The sequence below is a fragment of the Gobius niger genome, assembly GCF_951799975.1.
Source record: "Gobius niger genome assembly, chromosome: 19".
Lineage (NCBI taxonomy): Eukaryota > Metazoa > Chordata > Actinopteri > Gobiiformes > Gobiidae > Gobius > Gobius niger.
In genome coordinates, this window is record NC_136870.1 from 19,857,183 (window position 1) to 19,879,401 (window position 22,219).

Here is a 22,219-nt window from a genome sequence, read left to right on the forward strand (position 1 = left end):
CAGAAAAATATCTTCAAGAGGGTGGACACATGGAGTTCAGTGTGAATAAACAACATACTATTCATCAGATATCTGTCCATGTTCTGCGGCGCTCTTCTCCACTTAATATTGTTTTGGCTAGATTCCTAAAATGTGTCAAAGCATCCGATCTATGTGGGGTACAACCTTATAACAAATGTAAGCAACAAGTAGTTCACTCACACTCCCAGTTGTTGCACTTTGGACCAAACGAAATGCCACCCACTCTGCCACTCAGACCATTTAAATGTGAATTGGCCTTTTCATTTTCCTCTCCCTCTTGTTTGTTTACGCTGTAGTGGATGATCCAGAAGCCTCACAAAGTGGCCACGTTCTTCGGCTGCATCGGGACGGACCAGTTCGGACAGATCCTGAAGGAGAAGGCGGAGGAGGCGCACGTCGACGCCCACTACTACGAACAGAGCGAGGAGCCCACGGGGACCTGCGCCGCCTGCATCACCGGAGACAACAGGTACACAGACACAGACGATGGCATTTATACTCGGACGCTCCTGTCTAAATGTAGTGCTCGAACACGTCCTGTGAGAGCCATGAGCAAACAGCCAACGCTTAGGATACTGGGCTTTTTAAAGGTGACATGCCGTGCAAAGGTGAGTTTTTCAAGCCTTTAAGCACGATGCAATACTGCTCACGAGAACGAAAAAACAAATATGCAAATTTACATTTTACTGGGTTCATCTCCAATGTCAAGAAATGGGAATAATTTAGGTGAAATGGGGGGAAATTGGAAGAAATTGTGGCAAAAACGAGGAAAAATTGTGTAAAAAAAAAAAATGGGGAAAAAATATGGTATGAATTTGGGAAAATAGGGAAAAAAATAGGGAAATATTAGTAATAAAAATTAGCAAAAATGGGGGGAAATAAATCAGGAAAACAAGAAAAAACTGGGGCAAAAATTTGGGAAAATATGGGGAAAAAAATGGGAAAATAGGGGGGAAGAAAATCAGTCACTCATGTTCACTCATCAAGAACCTAATCATAGTAGTATTTAGCTTTGAGTAGTCCTATTTTGTTTGACAGTTTTTTCTTCTAAGGATGGATTTTGCTGCATCATAGAACACAACACTGTCCTCCACATATTTGGTTTCCATAATCCGTAACTGGATCCATTCTGAGCATTTCTGCGCCCTGTGTTCACCACGGTTCCGTTTATTTACTAGCACACTGTTGGCTAACAGGGTGCTCCAGGCCAATATAAAAGCCAGGCTCAGTCATTCTCTCTCTTTAGGGCTCGGTACTGTTGAAAGATACCATTATGGTATCGGAGAAAAAAGTTTAGGTACTACCGGTATAGAAATAGTATAGAGCGCAGGTACACAATTCCCCCCCCCCATATTTTTTTGCAAATTTGCCCAATGTTTGCCCCATTTTTTTCCCCCCATTTTTTTCTTATTTTTTTTTAATTATATTTCACATTTTTTGCCTTTTTTTTTTTTTACTCAATTTTTCCTTATTTTTGCCACAACTTCTCCCAATTTTCCCCCAAATTATTCCCCATTTTTCACCCATTTCTTGACATTGGAGATGAAACCCGATATTGTAAATTTGCATATCTTCCACACCTTGTTGCTTTGTATCAGAAAAGGTATTGTTAAGGTATTGGTATCGGAAACCAAGTATTGTGAAAGTACTAGCATCGAATAAACGGTACCTCCATACATAGACATTACTTAAAACCTTAAAATTTCAATGCTGTGCTCAAAAGAATATATAAACTACATTTGTGGATGAAATATCAGCTTTAAACTCTTCTGCACTACTGCGGTTTCATTTTACATTCAATTAATTCTTGTTATACCAAAATATGTCCTTGGATACAGTGGGATTTTGCTACTGTGAAAATGGCCATGGCGCTCAATCGACACATCATTTATCTTTGACTAAAGCCCAGTCTAATCATTTTCAGTCACAAAACGGTTACACATGTATTTGCAGGCTTCGACAAAGTGTTAAATTATTTACAAGCCTCAACTTGATCTTGTGAAAAGTGCCACATTAAATTGCTTCTCCCACTTCCTACTCTCCTGGTGCGCCTGAAGGCAGCCGTTGTGCTGGCTGCTCACTCCTAGTTTGTAGCGAGACCTTTCCCCCCCCCTTTCGCCCTCTGCGCTCCTGTTCTACACCTGTAAGAAACATTACAAGCTCCACTCCCGGGGGCGATCTTCCTGACCTTTTCAGGTGTCAGAGCGCGCATCAAATATCCCATAAGGCCGAGCGGCGTGCAGCCAAACAGCGAGTGATTGACAGGAGCGGTGTTCGGAGACGGCACTTATCGATCCGGAGCTGCTCCATCACTGGCCCCTGTTAGAGACCTGACAGATATGAGAGAGAGTCAAGGAGGTTTACTGGAACTGTGGCGGGCGGCGCTATCGATGGAACTTAAAGGTCCCCTACGCTGGTAATAAATGTGTCCATGAGGTCAAGTACTGCAGGCTCAACTTTGGGAGAATGTCTTACCAGCTGATTTTGATGCACCTTTCTTTAATTTTCACTTGTATTTTTACATGGGATTATAGATAGATGCATAGATAGATCAATAGATAGATCGATAGATAGATACAGATAGATACAGATAGATAGATAGATAGATAGATAGATAGATAGATAGATAGATAGATAGATAGATAGATAGATAGATAGATAGATGCTTTATTTAGTTTTTCCCCCCCACTTTATATTGTAGCAAATCTAAAATGTGTCAGACTCCCAACACAATAGGCTTAATGTAATTACAAATTGAGATTTTTATTTTCATTCCAATCTCCAAACACCGTTATTGGATATGTCATCAGCCAATCAGAAGGCTTTCCATGAGCCAAGAAGTGCCATAGTAAAATGGTTCAGAATAATTTCTTCCATTTTCCACAAATATCTTGTTGTATAAGTTAAAGCAGATTTATTTCTTAACCCCCGAACCGAGCACCTTTTTTCCAGTTTGGCTTTACCCAGATCTAAAAGGAAGCATCAAAAAAGTGACCAAGATGAAAACCAGGATGAAAACATAACAAAAACACTTGTAGGTCTTAGCTTTCAAATGAGGCATTACTCTGTTACTCTCCAGTCCAGGTAAAGCTAAACTGGAGAAAATGTGCTCGGTTCAGGCTCGGTTGCTACCTGAACCGAGCTCATTTTCTTCCGTTTGGCTTTGCCCAGATCTAAAAGCTTCTTGGAAAAAGTGTCAAAATGAGAGACGAAAATACTGCAGAAAGCAACAATAACACGACTAATAAGTAATGAAAAAGCAACAAAAAACGGTTCAAAATAGCGACGAAAAGATAAGATAAGATAAGATAATCCTTTATTGATCTCACAAAGGAGAAATTCACTTGTTACAGCCGGCGTTCAAGAAGATCACTCAGAGTTAATAAAGTGCAGCTGATACAGAGATTATTGCACATGTTACTTTACAGGATGTAACTTTTGCAGCAATAGTTACCATAGTTACCACCATGAACATTTTTCATTCGAAACTATAGGCTCTTCGGAGTGTTGTGATGTCATGTGAACGCAACCTTTTCAAGAATTACCTGTAATTCCCAATACTTTAAACCAAACTTGGCTTCTCCTAGTTCAAGGGTAAATGCTGTATCAATTTAGGCCTGTGCTAAACATAGATCCTCTTTTCTAATGATAATTCTCTTCTATTGGCCTTGTTTTCTCTATAATTCCAACTGCTAACAACACGTATTTGCCATAATATGTCATTTATATTAATTTGATTAGGGAAGTTGACTCTGGTGCAATGCATATGAAGATGATTCCAGATTTGTTTTAAGCACCAAAACATTTATGACTCTCTCCAAGAACTGTCTGACAATACCGCTCAGCTTTCCACATCATTTTAAAAATCCTATTCGTACCGTAATTGGTCCAAGAGAACTGCACTGCGGACACCCTTCTCTTCCAATGTCCCGCGAGGGTCTGTTTCAAATATGTTTTGTAAAGCCATGCCGACGACTTCTTTCACCTTGGCGTTTACCCTGACTCCATTATCACACCTCCGTATCGCCGCGAGGACCGGAGCGAAAGTCTGCGGGCCCGAGCGCTGTTTTTCAGAGATGCTTTTGAGCCAAAATTAAGATGGATGATACGAGAGTAGGCGACAAAGATTTATGGTGTCTGTCTGTGCAGGTCCCTCGTCGCTAACCTGGCAGCGGCGAACTGCTACAAAAAGGAAAAACACCTGGACTTGGACGGCAATTGGGAGCTGGTGAAGAAAGCCAAGGTCTATTATATCGCAGTAAGTGAGATCCTGCGCCTTTCGAAATGAGTGTGCGCGGAGTCGGTTGCCAGCCGAGGACAAAATGTTAAGAGGCTTTATTCACGGGGAATTGCCTCAGTAAGCCTTCTGCATTGTTAATACAGCTATTCATGGCATTGTGGAGGGGAATGAGCTGTGTTACCTATCAAGACAATGCCGGCTGTAAGGTTTCTCTAGGCGTGGGACGGGGTGACTGGTGGTATAATTTATACTTTGTCCGTTGGTCAGAGATATTCCTTGCTTTTAGTCCTAGTGTTTGTCCTGTTTTAGTCCTAGTTTGGGGTTTTAGTCCGAGTCCTAAAAGTGGGACTTGGAACTGTTTTCAGTGGGTTATGTTTTAACATTTAACATTTATGTACAGAAACAGTATAGAATCACTATCTGAGTTAAAATGGCCGTTATCTGGGTGGTGCTTTTAAATAATAATTTCAGCTTATTCAAAAACAATTTTGAGGAAACGACAATTATATTCTACAAGTCTACGTTGTATTTGGGTCAGGCTTATCTTCCCTGGGTTATTATGGGTCCTGACTCCATTACAGTTGAGAACCACTGGTCTAGATCAGTGGTTCTCAACCTGGGGGTCGGAACCCCCAAGGGGGTCGCGAGACAAATTTGGGGGGTCGCCAGATCATTTAGATAAAATATACATATTTTCATTAGCATATAATCTAATGTTTTATTGTAGCATGTGTTTGCTATTTTACCAGAGTGCCATTACTTGATTGTAGTTTGATGAATTTTATTTCAGCCATTTGTTTTTTTTCTTAGTTTTTTAAGAATTATGTAGGCTAATGTTCCTATTTTTCACGGTGTGACCCGGGCGAGGGGGTCACGAACCCCTTTACCTGTTATAATGAGGGTTGCGGCTCCAAAAGGTTGAGAATCACTGGTCTAGATTATGACACTTGCTCCTAGGGATGCACAATATGAGAAAAAATGTGGATATTTGACAACTGTTTTGAATATTGCGATAATTTACGAAACCATTTCAACCCTGTACATGTCATGACATTTATAGCAATACATGTAAGTCTTATGTTTAAAAAAATATTTTAAATTAAAGCCAAAACAAGGGTGAAATGGAACTTAATTTGAAGAATTATGACTAGACCTTTTGCATATTGGCAAGGCAAGTTTATGTGTAGAGCACAATTCATACACAAGGCAGTTCCAAGTGCTTCACAGTTGCATAAAATTACAAAAACAAGAATAAATCAATCCATAAAACATCAACATCAAAAATAATGAAAGTAAAAGGCAAGAGTGCAGATAAAATACTTTTAGTTGTCATATGCACGGGTAAAAAGAACTGTTTTCTGCCTGGATTTGAACATTGTCAGAGTAGAGGCCTGTCTCACGTCCTCATGAAGACTGTTCCAGATTTTAGCTGCATGAAACTGAAGCGCAGCCTCACAGTGTTTAGTCCTGACTCTGGGAACCACCAGGAGACCCCTCCCTGAGGTTCTCAGGGCCCGAGATGGTTCATACGGCTGTGACATATCAGAGATGTGGCGCTAAACCATGAAAAATTCTATTCTCTGAGCAACAGGAAGTCAGTGCAGAGAGACCGGAGCACTGGACTAATATGGTCGTATTTGCTGGTTACAATAGTCTAACCTGCTGGAGACAAATGCATGGATAAGTCTCGCTTAGCAATGTTTTTCAGCTGGTAAAAAGCTGCTGATGTTATTGCTTTGTGGCTGTTTAAGTGATTTCTAACCTGATTTTTTGGTTCAAGAGAGAGAGACTCGAGGTGTCTCTGGGCCAAAAAACATATTGAAAAAAAGCCATATTGAACATGCATTTTTTGTTAATTAAACAATGTAAATCATGGATATTATTCATTTTGCTCTAATGACAATTTATCGCTAAAGTTCTGAATCAGGGAGGTTAACTCTTGGTTGAACCCTGGTCTGGACCTGGTTTAACCCCGGTTTGTCGCCGGCTTAGATCCGGCTTTGTCCTTCTGACTTTATGACATTGTTCTATCCATTCCGTGCCTTTACATTGAAGGCATGCCAACAGGTGCTGGGTGCAGCGTGTGGAAAATTGATTTCTGCAACTTCACATAGTCACATCCCCCACTTTCTTGGAGACTGTGCGGAGACACAACACGGTCTCGGGGTGAACAGACGCGCTGAGGTAACGTCTTGTCAGGGGTCTCGACCGGTGCTCATGTTTCAGGGTTCGGGATTAGATTTAATTCTGGTGGATTAGGCTTCTCCTTATCCCGAGTCCAAATGATAGCCCTGAAATTATACTGCATTCCAGCTTCCTTTGGAACTCATTTAAGGCTTACAAATCAAAACTATATCCCACTTTAAACAATGGGAGCAATCTGGGTGAAGTGGATGAGATTTAAGACCTAATATGAGACCGACATAGTCTTGTTCTTTTTAGCTTTCCTGTTTAAAGCACGTATGACAGATTGGACAACCCATTTTGCCCGTACATATTGTAGGAAACATAATTATCAATGAAAGGGTTTGACTTTTTATTTTTGTTGGCAAACAGCACTATGGGAACATGACTATAAAGCCCATTGCTCCTTTGTTTTCCATTCTGTGTGCATATTATACAGGTGGTCATATGTGAATATGCTTTATGTCATGTTGAGAGGAAGAACATGGAGAATTCAATGGCTGAGTTAGTTTTAATCTCCGCAAACATGTCATAACGCTAAGCATCATGGGATTAGCACCAATAATAAACTAATGGAGATTTTAAAAGGTAAACTACTGGAGTTATTGTTCACATTAAAACACTTACACTTAATTAGCTATTGTTGGTCTATAGAAAATGTATGCTAACAGCTGCAAAGATGGCGGATCTCCATGGTAACTGTGGATTTCCCGAACTCTATACTAATGCTAATGGAAACTAATCAAGGCTGGCTCAGAAACTATAATAGAAATACCTAAAGTTGCTGAATAAAATAAAATCGTCCACTGCTGGAGCGGCCAAGTGTTTGTATTTAAGTTTATGAAATGCTGTTAAAGAATAATTGATATAAGATATTTGTATGTCTTCAAGTGAGCTGTTAATGTGAAATCGCCTGTCCCAAGAATAGTGTCAAAAGTCCAGTGATCCTTGTTAGATATTTTTTCCATTAATTTATTAAAAGTTATCGTTGATAATTGACCTGTAACATCATGAGAAGAACATACCTTATTGAAATGAAACAAAGAGGACCATTCACTTTTTCACTCAGAGAATGCCACTTTTGTGAAAGTCTCTTGGTATCGATTAATATCAGATATGACATTGTACTGGTTTATAGAATACTGCATAGTCTGGCTCCGCCCCCTCAGCAGGCATATATCCACCTAAAAGACAGTGTAGGCACGCGAGCCCAAAGCAGAGGAGACTGTGCCGTTCCTTTCAGAAAAACATCTTTTGGTCAGTGGAGCTTTTCAGTGAGGGCAGCTCACACCTGCATCACTGTTCCAACAACTCACATCAGGAACATCCCAACACTGAGAACCTTCACTAGATCAGTAAAACTCATGTAGGTTTTATACCAATTGTGTTTACCGTTTCATGTTTATTGTCTTTGAGTGTCTTGTCTTGTCTGTGTCGCTTTGTTTATAATGTCTGCTCACTGTTATTGTGTGTTCATTTTCTGTTTTAACTTTACACACCATTTCATGCCTGTTTGTTCATGTCATGTTCATGTTCTGTGGCCTTGTCATTGTGGCTAACTCTGGCATATTTACATGTGGACTTCGAGGACTCGTGTTAATTAATATGCACTGTCCCATCTTAAATAAATAAATTAAAAATCAGCAGTATCGGTAAGAAGCTGGATCGGTGCATCTCTAGTCATAATGCTGCGCTTAACTTGCTTTTCAATGCACCAAACCTCTCAGTATTAAGAGTCTGGCCTTTTAAAACATTTATCGTCCTAGAGAGCAGAGGAAGTGCGTGATGGCCTCTCAAATTTGATCCTTTTCCCTTCATATGGCGTGAAATGACTTTTAAATCTCCCCTCTCATAGTGCTCCTAATAAGTTCTTTCTCACGCCGTCTGAAGGCATCTTACCCACATAAACCTATTTGGTGCCCCCTCCGTTACCCCACGCCTCTGAAGCATGCCTGCTATGTGGCGCAATAATCGCAAAGGTTTCATAATTAGCCTTCTAGTCACAAACACACAAACAAAAGACCAAAAAAAAAAAAAAAAATCCATAATCCGTGCCAAGAAGCCTCTCTCTCTCTCCTCCGCAGTCCTCTGTGCGGTCGCATTTTTAGCCCCATAGCTCTGCAGCATTAGTAAACACAGCACACACACCCCCCTTTTGCAAATTGGCAGTTGGTTTTTGCCCACATCCGAAAAAACCTCCGTGGGATTTTTAGCTTCGGATAGAAAGGACGCAAATGGGTGTTTTGTCAGCGCTTGGAATCTCAAACTGCGGAATTGGTATAGCGCGCCTCCCCCGGGCGTCTTTGTCAAAACAGGGGGGATCATTCGCTTTATTAGGGTTCCCATTGGCCCTCCAGAAGTACTTAGCAGATACAGCGGCTTAATATACAGTGTGTGGCCCGAGTCCAGACACCGGACCGTTCCATTGACCTCGTGGAGACTCGAACTCACCCAGTTTACTGCTACATTGTACCTGTTCTCCTTTACTTTTTACTACTGTGAGAGAGACACTTAACACTGGAGCCTAATGCGGGCCGCTGTGTTTTTTTGTTTCAAATTATGGAAGTATTGGCGTAGCTGATGATCCTCAAGACCATGGGTTCGGATCCCGCCTCAGTTTGCTGAAGATCTCCACCTGCTCTTTGCCCCCTTTCACTCTGAGCTGTCCTGTTTGATAAAGCAAAGTGATTGTACAGGGTTTCCCGCAGGGCATTTAAAAAAAAGCATTACATGAATTTTGCCAAAATATAGGCCTTAAAAGTCATTAAAAAGCATTAAATCAGCTTCAAACTGGCATTAAAGGCCCTGTACCTGACATTTCTCCAGGTGGTGGAATGGTGGGTAGCTTTCAGCATAATTGTGATCCCAAAACGAGGCCCTGAAAAACTGTGAAATGGGTTCATAAACTTAAAACTTAAACTTAAAAGCATGTTAGAAATTCATTATAAAAGTTGGGAATGAGTTTAGACACAAAAAAATATTCAAAATTTACAAACAATGAGTGCAAATGAAACAGAAAAATCAGGTATAGGGCCTTTAAATGGACTGTACAGTGTTTAAAAATGTCAAAATGATGTATTTTCCTCCCCCTACATTTCCAAGCAATGTCCTAATGTGTAGAATGAGCTCTGTTCACCACAACTCTAAAATCCTGCACTGTCACTCAAAAAGTTGTTACTTCGGGTCTGAAGTGCTGTCATCCACGAGCTTAATATAGGAGGTGCAGTTACACGTATGACCTGAGGTGGCAGTAGTGAGTATAAAATGGCCAACTTGCATCTAGTCTGTTTAAATCAAAATTAATTACTCTTTTTTTTACTGCATACATTTGTCTAAAACACTAAAACTGTGGTCTAGAACAAATTCAGCTGCATTTCCCCTCGATTTTTCTTGCATTCGTGGCATGAAAAAAATGAGTATTCAGTCAATAACATTGCAATAGAAAGCATTACATTTGACTTGCTGCCGCCTGTAGAAACCTGTTGTAGTATTATCTATTAGTTAACCTTGTGCGGTGAGCGGAATTGTCACAAAATCTGAATGTTCAGTCTCGCAGCAGTGGAAGTGTGCTACTGTATGTCTTGCTTGCAAAGAAGTAGAAAATATGGAGAGCAAATGAACTATAATAGTGGAATAAAATGATGTTTGTTTCAGATTTCTTATAGCATTAGCAACTGTCGTAACAGGATAGTCATTTTGTCATCATAATTTAGATTTTTTTTTGGTTTCATTTGCTACTCTTCTGGAAACGTGTATTGAAAGTGGACGTATTATAGCAAGAAATAATACGCCCTTGCGCAGCTCGTTGATTGACAAGTATAATGGTCGATCACTGTCGAGATTACATGGCAACCCTCCAAGCCACTGATTTAGTGACTATTTTGAATCATGGATAAAGAACTGCTACTGCTACTCAAGTCTCAAAAAGGAGGTAAGTAGATGAAGTCAAGAGGCAGAAGCAGCAGCAGTAGTAGTATCAATACAGTACTAGTAACTAGCAAACGATAGACTGTGTCCTTGGGGAAGAGACTTAAAGGGATATTTCAGGATTTTTGACATAGGGCCTCATTTCCTTGTTATCCATAGTGTTGCTGATTTCTGGAGATATTTTTTTGGTAATTTATGCAGTTTCTACATTTGAAGAGTTTCGTGGCGCTAGGCTAGTGCAAGGCTAGCGCATGTCTATGGTATCAGCTAGCCTGCATTAAAAACAGTCTGACCCGCTCCACAGAGCACCTGAGGCAAATCACTTATAACGCCAGACTAACCATATAAATGTCTGTGTCAAATAATTTTAACAATTTCGCATTTAAAATAACTTATATTTGAGCAGCATCAGTATCGTGGTTGTATAAGCTACGCGGCGGCGGAGTGATCTACTAGCAAATAGTCCCTCAAAATGCGATCATTCATGTGCTGCAAGGTCCGTTATATTCCAAAAATTATTTTATCGACACAGGCATTTATATCGGTAGTCTGGCGAAACTCTTCAAATATAAGAACTGCACTGAATTACAACAAAAAAAATATCTCCAGAAATCAACAACACTCTGGATAACTGGGAAATGAGGGCTTATGTCAAAAATCCTGAAATATCCCTTTAACCCTCATTGTGCATGTTGGTTCAGGTATAGTAGAAGAAGTACTTTGTAATAGAGGGCTTGTTTGCAAAATGGGTAGTCATCTTTGTAGTATAGTTGTAGTATTAGCAGTGCTTTAGGAGTACAGAATCATTACATGTGCATAAAGCCTCCAATTATGTGTAATCATTATCCTCATTTGCATATTCAGTACAGTCTGTATTTTCACCGTCTTGTTGCATTTCTGATGTTGGAGACCTGTTTATTTTGCGGTTAAACGTTTGATTGATGCATCCCGGTGTTTTTTTTTTTTTTCCCTTCAAGGTGCTGCTGCGATGCTGTGCGAGTGATTGGACAGTGTTTTTTTTAGAAGAGCCCGTCCAGCAGAGAGGAGGGAGAAAAAAAAGAGGGAGGGAGGGAGAAGGAGAGGGAGGGAGGGGGGGTGAATGTGGCAGACGCATTCAAGCAGCCAGCGTTACAGCTCTGCCATCTCGCACAAAGAGAAGCAAAAAAAAAAAAAAAAAAGGAAAAAAAATCGTGTTGAACGGCTGCCAAATGTTTGGTGGCAGGCTGTTGCTAGGAAATCTGGGTCCTTAGGCAAATCGCTGCACAAAGACCAATAACAAAGAGAGAGAGGGAGACAGAAGGAACGGCTATTGCTCTGTGGATATCTCCCGCCGCCTTTGTGATTCTTTTACAAGCAAATCTATGAGAAATCCTGCAGCAATTTGACAGCTATTCAAACAACAGCGATGTGTAATAATGTCATCACGGAAATGGGCAAGATAGAGACGTTCAAGCGCAGTCGGTTTTGTTTTGTTTCGATGCAAATGCGCGTTATGAGCATCTTGAAGGAGCGTGGCTTATTGATGTGATGTTATTTATAATGCGTATATAGCCCCGGTGCCTAAAATAAGCGTTGTATTGAAAGTGTTGCCGGTGTTAAGATGATGTAAACAAAAACACACAAAAAAAGCAGTCGATACAGGATGTCAAGGCTCAGTCTCAGGGCGGCGTTCTTGTAATAATGCTGTTGTGACAATTCAATCAAAGCATTCAAGGCAAGGCAATCACGGGTCAAATCTATGTGGGAGCAACTCGCCTTGAGAAAATACATACCTTCTTATTATTCATAGGATTACACAATGACAGGTATATGGTAAGGTTTGTACTGGCAGACAGATACAGGTACCTAGATACATGTTTACTTGTTCTTTTTGGCTAAGGCCGAATAGTAAAAACCCATGCATAGAAAAGTTACACCATAGATACAACGGTTTGATGGCCATGTTTTGTTAATCCCTATGGCTAACTTTTCAGGCCCTGACCCCCAAAATGGCCATGCGAACAATCTAGGACCCCCAACCATAAAAAGTAATTAGTACTATCAGTGGTTCTCAGCCTTTTCTGTCTGACGTACCCCTTGAGGCATTCATTAATACTCTGTGTACCCCCTAAGTGAGCGACTGAACATAGATTATTCAGTATTCAGTCGAGTGTTATGTTCAAAATATAGATAAAATACTCTCAAAGTCAACTCCTTCTGAGTTATACTCAGTTTCACCTTTTTTGGTTGGGAAACACTACTATCGATAATTTCAAGCTTGTAGCTTCACCCCCGTTTGGCCCCATAGGGGAGCGGAGGAGAGGCTAAATGCTAACGACCTCTTTGGTATTGTTGTGTGACTGAGCGCACGCGTTAAGGTACGCATCAACTCGTCTAAGCTCAGGTAAGAACATATCTCAGAATGGAAAAACGTTAGCCTATTCCTTTAAAACTTCAATAAATGAATAATAATAGAAAGTGGTTTATGAACTTTGGACACTTCACTTGGCCCCTAGAGGCCATAAGCGTCAATGAAGGTGTCGTAGCATGTTTTGCATTTTTTACTCATTAATTGTCCGTGAGAGTAAATACTACGCTTACAGAAAAGACAAAGGGAGAGAGGGATATTGTACATACAATTACACAATGGAGACAAGTTTTTTCACTCAAACTTGGCTGTAAATACTGTTTAAGTGGCGCTAGCCCACAGTTAGCTTTGCCCGTTAGCCTGTTAGCTTCTTCTTCGTGATTCCATTAGTGTGTATTGGTGGCTCCTACCCGGTGGCAGTGGGTTAAGTGCTTCATCATTATTCTTATTCCCTAATGTGTCCCAAATGTTCTATTATGAATGTAGTGTGTGAGTACGCGATTGGTGGCGAAATGAGAGGCCATTGGCGCAAATTAGCTGCCACATTTTCCGACCCAGGGCGACTTTTGCTGCACTTGTACATAACCTGCCATCATCAATTCGGTAGTTATTGTTTTTTCTGACTCTCGCTTTGAGGGAAAAACCTGTCAAGCTTGTAAAGCCCAACACAAATTGAAATTGTATCATTCAGAGTAAAACTGAACTCCTCTACTACACTCAATACTATTTTTAATCAACTTCATTTGTAGGTTTATTTAAACCCCGGCTCACATCTGTTAAGTGGGTGTTTGGTGCAAAAGTAGCTTTTGTAGTAGCTGTTCAAGTGTAGTGAACATTTGTTTTTTGTTGTTAGAATATCAAGCGCTTTCTTCTCATTATTCCTGTTTGCGGTTGTTTGGCAATACTTGACATCTTGCGCAGCTATAACAATCTATCTATTGTACGGCGGCGTCATGTTAGGCAAATATCACATTGTTGTTTTTTTTACATGCTCAAAAGTGTAATTATTATGTGTGTATTTGCCCACATTGAGCACACAGAGGAGAGTAGACAGTTCTGGTATAATGACGGGGCACAGATGGTCAGAAACAACCCAAGGAGAGACAGAGGAGATGGTCAGCTGTGCCAACTTCCTGAAAAGCGGCCAATCAGGCGCAAGCTCGGCCTCTCTGACACAGCTGTGGGTAAACTAATCATCGGGCTTTCATTTCCCCCTTCATTAAATCATTGTCTTTGTCCGTCGTCCCGCTGCTCTCCTTTCAACGCTCCTGTTTCCAGAATCACGTCGGGCCAATTTAAAGGAACATTTAACATTTAGAACATTTGGAGAGCAAGGGAAATGAAAAGGAGGCGGAGTACGTTGTGCTGTAATAATAGATGACTAAAATTCTTGGATGCAAATTTGGAGAACGGCAATAGTTTATTTAGACACTTCACATTGTTTTCTTTTTATATTATTCACGGCAACCCCCAGAAATTGCGCTATATCTTACAAAATGTTCTTGAGGTTTGAAATGACTGTGTATAGCATCATCTCCTAAGAAGTTTATTTACATGTTCTGTCTATGATTTCAGTCCAAGTGGAGTTTTTCCATTTGTATAGATGTCCTTCAGGCCTTTCTACCTCTAAAAAAACATGTACCATAGAGTCACCATTGGGGCCAGGCCTGAATCCTGTTCTATTTTATTTATTGGTTTATTTGGTTGGGACAGTGCATGTTAATAAACACACATGGGTCTCATGCATGTAAACAAGCCACACCAGATTGTAGACTTGGGCTAATCTCCATCCATGGTCCCCCCATGCGCACTCTCAAACACACGCTCATTGATCTCATTCACTTATTGTACATGTTCTAGTGGCCGGAGGAACCGGAGGAACCCTACGCAGACACGGGGAGAACATACTCCACACAGAAAGGCCCCGTCCATGTGGGAATCGAACTCGGGACCTTCTCGCTAACCACTGAGCGACCACCCAGTCTGATTATATTAACCCCTTAACCGAGCACATTGTCTCCAGTTTGGCATTACCCGAATCTAAAAACTTCTTGGAAAAAGCGTCAAAACAACGGGGCTGAAAACCCAATATAAATAGCAACTATAGAGCGACAAAAACATGCTGCAAAAGCAACAATAGTGCAATAAAAAAGCAACAAAAACGAAAAAGTGACAAAAATGTGATGAAAACTTGACCGAAAAAGCGTCATAACAGCGACAAAAACGAGCTTGAAAATACAACAATAAAAGCAACAAAAGAGTGATAAGAAACACGACTATAAAGGTCTTTGCTCTTGTAGGTCTTAGCTTTCAAATGAGGTGTTAGGTCCAGTCAAGAAGCTTTCAAATTTGGATGAAGCTGAACTGGAGAAAATAAAAGGTTCAGGTCAAATACATGATTAAAGCTAAAAGAGAAGCTTTAAAAACTTCCAGATGTGGATTTACTAAACCTTTCATTCACTTTTGATCTGCTCATTTCTGTTACCCCAATGCGAGAGTTGCTGTGTTTACTTTCTCACATATATTTCCTTTACAACTCCTCCCCATTGATCCAAATTGCCCTCTCCTCTGCGCACTTACCGTATGCTGTGTATAAATATCTCTATAGCAGACCTCCTGCTTCTTGGCTCCAGATTCGGCCCCACTTTGCTGACAATTCACAATGAGCCAATGATGATCTCAGAGGTAACTGTAGATGTCCGCAAAACTGACCAATGTTTCATTCTCTGATCCCGAACTCCTCATTTCACCATTATTTGCGCTGTAATAATAAGACATCTTAAGCTAATTTCAACTTAATAACAGGGATAAACAGTTACGTGGACACTTCCTGAACCCAAATGAAATAGATTTGATACAGTATTTTTGATTGCGGATGAAATTAGTTCTCGATGCCAAGTTTGGCTTCTGGCGAGCTGTATTAAATAGATTTGTTAGTCATTTCATCTTGATTAGATTGTGGTCCCATGGGTGGCACATATTTTTTTTTTCTGGTGGTCTGCGCAGCTTGGCCAGCATCTGGTGTGAAGACTCCCCCACCCCCCCTCCTTCCCAGTGCAAAAGTATGTATTTTATATTGTAGACAGACTGGCCTCCGAGAAAGATTGTTTCTATTTTTGTGAGGTGCAAAATGTACATGAGGACTGTCACAATATGGCTTACAGGGAATTTGTCAAAAGCATATTTTTTAGTAGTAAATGAAATATACTGGTCTTTATTTCTTTGCTAAGGGGCCCGTGTTGCTATATCGACTTTTGTTCCCTTGTGAAATCATGCCTGGAGTTATTCAGTCAGTCACAAAAAGTTAAAATGCTCTGTTACACCTGCTGATGTCATGAGGTGGTGCTTTTCTCCTCGGTGTCGTAGCATGCTAAGGTTTTTTGGTCATTAATTGTCCGTGAGAGTAAATACTACGCTGACAGAAAAGACAAAGGGACAGAGGGATATTGTACATCCAATAACACAATGGAGATAATTTTTTTCACTCAAACTTGGCTGTAAATACTGTTTAAGTGGTGCTAGCCGGCAGTTAGCTTTGTCGTTAGCTGTTAGCTTCTTCTTCAGGTTTCTATTAGTGTGTATTGCGTCTCCGACCCGGTGCAGGTAAAGTTGCAATTGTGGTTTTCTGGCCAGAGACACCAAGAGGAGATGAGAAACCCCCCAATCATCCCATTAACACTTGTATTGCCCCCAGAGAGACAGAAAAGGATTTATTAAGATAAAGAAGTTACTTAGTTCTTCTTTAAGTCAAACCTTTTACTGAAAAACATCATTAAAACAAACTTTTCTTATTATTGAAATTCTTCTCAGTCTCCTTTTATATCTGAGGGAATTCCAACTACCCCCTGCCAAGTCCCCTGTTTGAGTAACACTGGCCCATGGAATTAGCATGTTTTGTATTCGACTCTATGGGGACTAGATATTTTACCAAGATATTGTTCCCCTGAAAAAGAGCCGGATAGCTACATTTACTGTACTTCTTGGAGCAGTTTTTACTTCTAGAGTAACTTCATTTTGAAGTATCAGCAGTCTCACTTGAGTAAAACACGGTTACTCTTTCTTCGTGAGTAAATCTGTCTGTGACAAAAGCTTCATGTGACTTACAGAAATAAAACATCATTTTTTGTATCTTAAGAACTATTTGTTTTATCTAATTTTAGGGTGTATACTTTGGAAATATCAAGATTTTACCATATTCCGTGTTTTGTTTGTCGATTCCAAACATAAGCAAAACATTAAACTAGACTTATATTTGCAGTTACTCACAATAGGCAAATAGTATTTACAGCATATATAGCTAGGTAAGTACATTTGACCTCTTCTTGAGTAAATGTAAAACTTTGAGTTAATATTCTAGCTGCTCTACCCACTTCTGCTCCTTAATGAATGCATTGTTTGCGAATTGCAGCCATCAAAATTGCGATGGCGATAGATATGCATGTTTTAGTGTTTTACACAGCAGAACCATCTCAGGAAACAAAGTGTTATCTCCTTGTCTATCACTGGTTTAAATGAGGACAAACTGAGCACTGGGATCCTTAGCATTCCTGTCCGTCTTCTCAGTGAAACAATCCCTCCATATTACCCCGACACCGGAGCCTCTTTAGCCGAAACAATGTCATTTCAAATTGCGCCTAATCAGATGCCGCTCTGTAATTGCCAGCGAGCATCTTATGAATTTGTAATTGTTCAATTAGAAGGCGGCCCACATCGTATTTGTCGGCATTTTCTTTTCCCCGTGCGCTGTCCTGTTGCCAATTAATGGATTTCAATCAAGTGATAAGGCGCCACTTTGTAATTCGGTCCAATGTTAACCACGCATCTGGGAGGGTTGTGTGTCAAAATGCACCTGGCTAATTGAGTAGTAACGAGCCGTCAGAGAATGAGGGGGGTTTGGTGATTGGCTCCCGGCAGGACGACCCCGTGCCAGTGGGATGTATGTACGGGGCAATGGGCCTGGATTTGTGCCACCGAAAGCCCCGAGTGGGCGGAGTGAGGAGGCGGCGCATTCGGGGACCACGGGCGAAATTGGCGCCATAGACGCACCGCGGAGAGGGGAGTTATTTCAGCGCGGAGTAAATCCTCTTCTGGCTCTGGAAGGAGCGAGCGCTTCAGGGTTTGGTGACTTATAACGTGGTGATTTGTTTTTGTTTTTTTATTGCTGTTGGTGATGCAGTTTGCTGAGGGCCTTTCTGTGTGGAGTTTGCATGTTCCCCCCCGTGTCTGCTCCGGTTTCTCCCTACCACCAGAAACATGTACAATAGGTTCTCCTCTGAAAAAAGACATTCCTACCCTCAGTGGGACTATCCTGGTTAAATAAAGGTCAAATAAATACAATTATTTTGTATGACTGTTACACCTGCTGATGTCATGAGGTGGCTCTTTTCACCTCCTGTTCATTTCAGCACTCAAAATGCCGCCAAGTGTGATTCAGCCATCAGCAGCTATTGTTTTTGGTGACGTTTAAACTGCTTCACTCTGATGTATGTGCCCTATTTCACCTGTCTCTAGAGGTCTATGGCAGTGGTTCCCAACCTTTTTTTGTCCCACGTACCCCCTGTGGCATTAATTAATACTCTGAGTACCCCCTAACTGCTCCTGTCCAGTCCTGCTAAAATCTTAACAAAGTGAGCAACTAAACATATATTCAGTATTTAGTAGGGTCGGGACAAAATATTGGATCGGACTTGGATCACAATACTTTATTCTGCAATACCAAGTATCGATACTTTATCAAATATCGCAATACTTTCAATACTTGTGATTGGAGGCATTTTTTAATCATACACTACTTTGTTTTCCAGTAACAGTTCCACAGCACTTGTGTTAATGCACTTGTCAATCTAAGCACTTCAGTAAATGTCAAATGGCATTTGGTTTATAAACTTTGGACACATTTTAAGGAAAACATCACTTGTTAAATTACTTACTGTATCGCAATACGTATCAGATTGTCCCCTGAGTATCATGATATGTATCGTGACTAAAGTGGATCGTCCCAGCCCTAGTATTTAGTAGAATAATACATGCTCTCTGGTGTAAGATAATTCATTTTAATTTCTCTTTTTCTTTCGGAAAAATCTATATTAAGATGGCAAAGCAAGTTGATTTTCTTTTATGTATTTATACCTAAAAGTGCAAGGTCAAGGTCATTTATAAAACTTGCTCTCACTCAAACTCTCGCCCAAGACACCCGAAGGGAAGGAGTTGGATCTGCCATAACCCTAAAATCTGATTTGCATACCCATCTCCTCGGTGTTTCCAGGTTACCAACAGGGATAAACAATCCTACCTAAACCTTAACCACCTTGACCTAATTGTTCCGACCTAGGTTGACTCTCAGCTCCATCCAAATCCCAGTTTTCAAACAGAGGAAGCCTCTTGAATGAGAACAACAACCCAGTCCAGATGATTCATTACAGCAAACTTAGACAACGACTTCCTGGACGATTGAAAGCTTGCACAAAGAGGTTTTGTGAATGCATTATAGAAAAAGCTCCCATTTCTGCAAAGTTTTGGATGTTCCTCCTTTTCTTGTGGCTCATCTTCAGTTGCTTTTCCTTTTCAAAATGTTTTAAGCTTCTGAATTATAATTTTCACTTTAAACTTATTTCCCCAAAACAAAGTCTGTTGGGAAATTCAGTGCGCCAGATGTGCGAGGTTTAGTATTTTTGTTTTCGCGTCGGGTAAAACCACTTTCTCATTACCCTCCAAAACATCTCTCCCGGTTCTGTGTCCTTACGATGATTTATTTTTATTTTCCTGTTTCGCAGATTGTTTTTTTCCTCGTGTGTGCGCGCACGAGTGTGGAAACGCTTAAAACTTGGCAGGACAGTCTGTTTTTATTTTGGTAAGCTTTATTTTCAGCCTCCTCGATTTGAACTACCAGGACCAAGCAGCTCTAATCCTTTTGTATCTGGAGTAATTGGCTCCTGAAGGGGCCCGAGGTTTGGGACTTTTGGCGGACGTCCAGCTCCGGTCCATATTACAGTGACTTTCTCCTCATACACCCACGTTTGCTTGTAAAAACAGTTTTCATGTTTGTTTTTTTTCAATGCATCTGCTCCTCTGGCTACAACCGTTTATAGGCCCCCATGCAACCTATTGAGAAATGACTTTATTGCTATGGAGTTTAAGGTTACGTGTTTAATATAGAAAGATACAAGTATTTCATTTTTATTACCGCTTAGAGATTTATCGTGGAGCACAGAAGATCATTTTTATTAAAATTCCTACTTGAGCCATTATTGATCCATTGGGTATTGACTATTTGAGGCGGGTTGTGGTCGTAATTTAGGTCTTCACTAGAAACCAATATTTTGTTCGATGTGCGCATTAGGACTGCATGTCACAAGGAAACATGGCAACACTGTTTAACACATTCAAACAAAAAATGGTAAGAAATGTGTTTTTCATCAAAGTGCCTCAAAACAAGACTTAACACTAAGGTAAAAATGTAACTAAATTAGTAAAACCATGTATAAAATGTACCTTTTGCACATTTTTGAAGTTACAATATTTCGTGTTAAGCCGCGTTAGCAATAGTGTCTCAGAGATGGACGACCTCCGCAATGTTGAGTATTGTTTCTCTTATATTTGCGATAACAATAATTTGGTGACATGATGTGTAGCCATAGTTCAGAGTTTTGTTGCTGTTGAACAAGATCACAGTGAAAGCGACTTGATGATATAGGACTGTATAATAGCGATGGACAAAGTGATTGTGGCTTCTCTCCATAGCGTTTAGCAAGGGCTAACTGATGCTCATCCATGCTAGCAGTCCGGCTCAGTTTTTGGAGCCAGCTTCTGTATTTAGAGTAGGGCAAAATATAAATAGCAAAACAAAACAAAAACATGGTAAGATTATGCGAATGTAAAGACAAATGTAGAGTTTAGAATGACAAGCATGTGTTCACGATGTGTATAAATCCCAGCCTTACGCCTATTAGGAAAAATAGTTCAATTATATTTTATTATTTTTAACGGCATTTCCTCGCAACAAATATGATCTACTCAAGCAGTTTACATCCGTCATTTAATTTTACTTTTTAAGCACCTGCCTCTGTGTTCTACAATGTTTAGAACCGCGGCACGGTAGCGCAGCGGTTAGCGCCTCCGCTTCACAGCTAGAAGGTCCCGGGTTCGATTCCCACCAGGACGTGGCCTTTCTGTGTGGAGTTTGCATGTTCTCCCCGTGTCTGCGTAGGTTTCCTCCGGGTACTCCGGTTTCCCCCACCACTAAAAACATGTGCAATAGGTGAATCCTCCAGCCAGGTGATTATGACCATCAGTCTGGCTCCACATCTGGAGACGGGTCCCCGGGCGCGGCACGGCCATCGACCACTGCTCCTTACGGGTTGCCCCAGTGGCATCGAAGGATGGGTTAAATGCAGAGGACAAATTTCCCTACGGGGACAATAAAGTATACAAACATACAAACATACAAACAAACATACATTATGCTGCTCTGATGGAGCTGAGCGTAACATAAATTATATTGTGTGTCCACAGCTATATAAAAAAATACGACGATATCGCGATAACGATATGCGATACGATATGGCCCAAGCTTATTAAAGAGGCAAACAAGTTTTAATGGAAAGTCCATAAGAGCTACGAACGGAGCCTGACCCACTTCCTATTCGGCTTCAGCAGCTAATAGCGATGCTACGTCCATGTTTTTCACAGGCTATGGCAAAGGTAGACCGATTGTTTACTTTTTCTTTCGCCGCCATGAGAGCTTCTCACCTTTATTTGGGCGACAGTGGCACAGATGGTAGAGAGGGTCGTCTCATGATCGGAAGGTCGGGGGTTCGAATCCCACCTCCTGAAAGTGCACATTGTCGTTGTGTCACCCACATTGCCCCCAGTGTCTGCGTACATTGGTGTATGAATGGGTGAGTGGATCCTTGCTGTAAAGTGCTTTGAGTGCCTAATGTAGGTGGAAAAAGCGCTATATAAGTTGAAACCATTTACCATTTTACCATTTATACAGCACTTTCACAGCAAAACATGCAAATACTTAAACTATAAACATTTATATCATTTAGGCTACAGGGATAACATGTTGTGAGGAAACCCACCCAGACACGAAGAGAACATGCATCAAAGATCTCCACATGGTCTGGGAATGGAACCCATGACCTTGGTATGGGATGAGACTGCTTTAACCGCCCCATAAACACCGACACTCACCGCAGCCATTTTTATACACTGCATAATTAACTCCGACCATGACTGCTTCCAACACAACACCGACCGGCTTTCTGTGTTGCCGGTTTGTAAGAGGCTGCTCCAGTAATTCATCTTTTTTGCCTGAGTGCGATGATTTAAGAGCATGTGACACTCAACTCAGTTCAATCTCCACCCAGGAGACCCACTATCCTAAAGCCTCTCGCCGCTCTGTGAATCCTAATCGCACACTTAGCCACTGGAGCAGGTTGTTTCTCTCTGCCTTCGCCTCCCTTTCCCTCCCTTTCCCTGGTGAGACTATCAACACA

The 22,219-nt window shown here is 40.9% G+C and overlaps 1 protein-coding gene across 1 annotated transcript in view; it reads left to right on the top strand.

The window, feature by feature from the left end:
- Positions 1 to 22,219, top strand: part of adkb (adenosine kinase b) — a 253,614-nt gene that overhangs the window by 101,826 nt on the left and 129,569 nt on the right. Inside the window, exons 5-6 of the mRNA XM_079577255.1 lie at positions 318 to 490; positions 4,171 to 4,279. Coding sequence (XP_079433381.1) covers positions 318 to 490; positions 4,171 to 4,279 — 282 coding nt within the window. The remainder of the gene's footprint in view (positions 1 to 317; positions 491 to 4,170; positions 4,280 to 22,219) is intronic.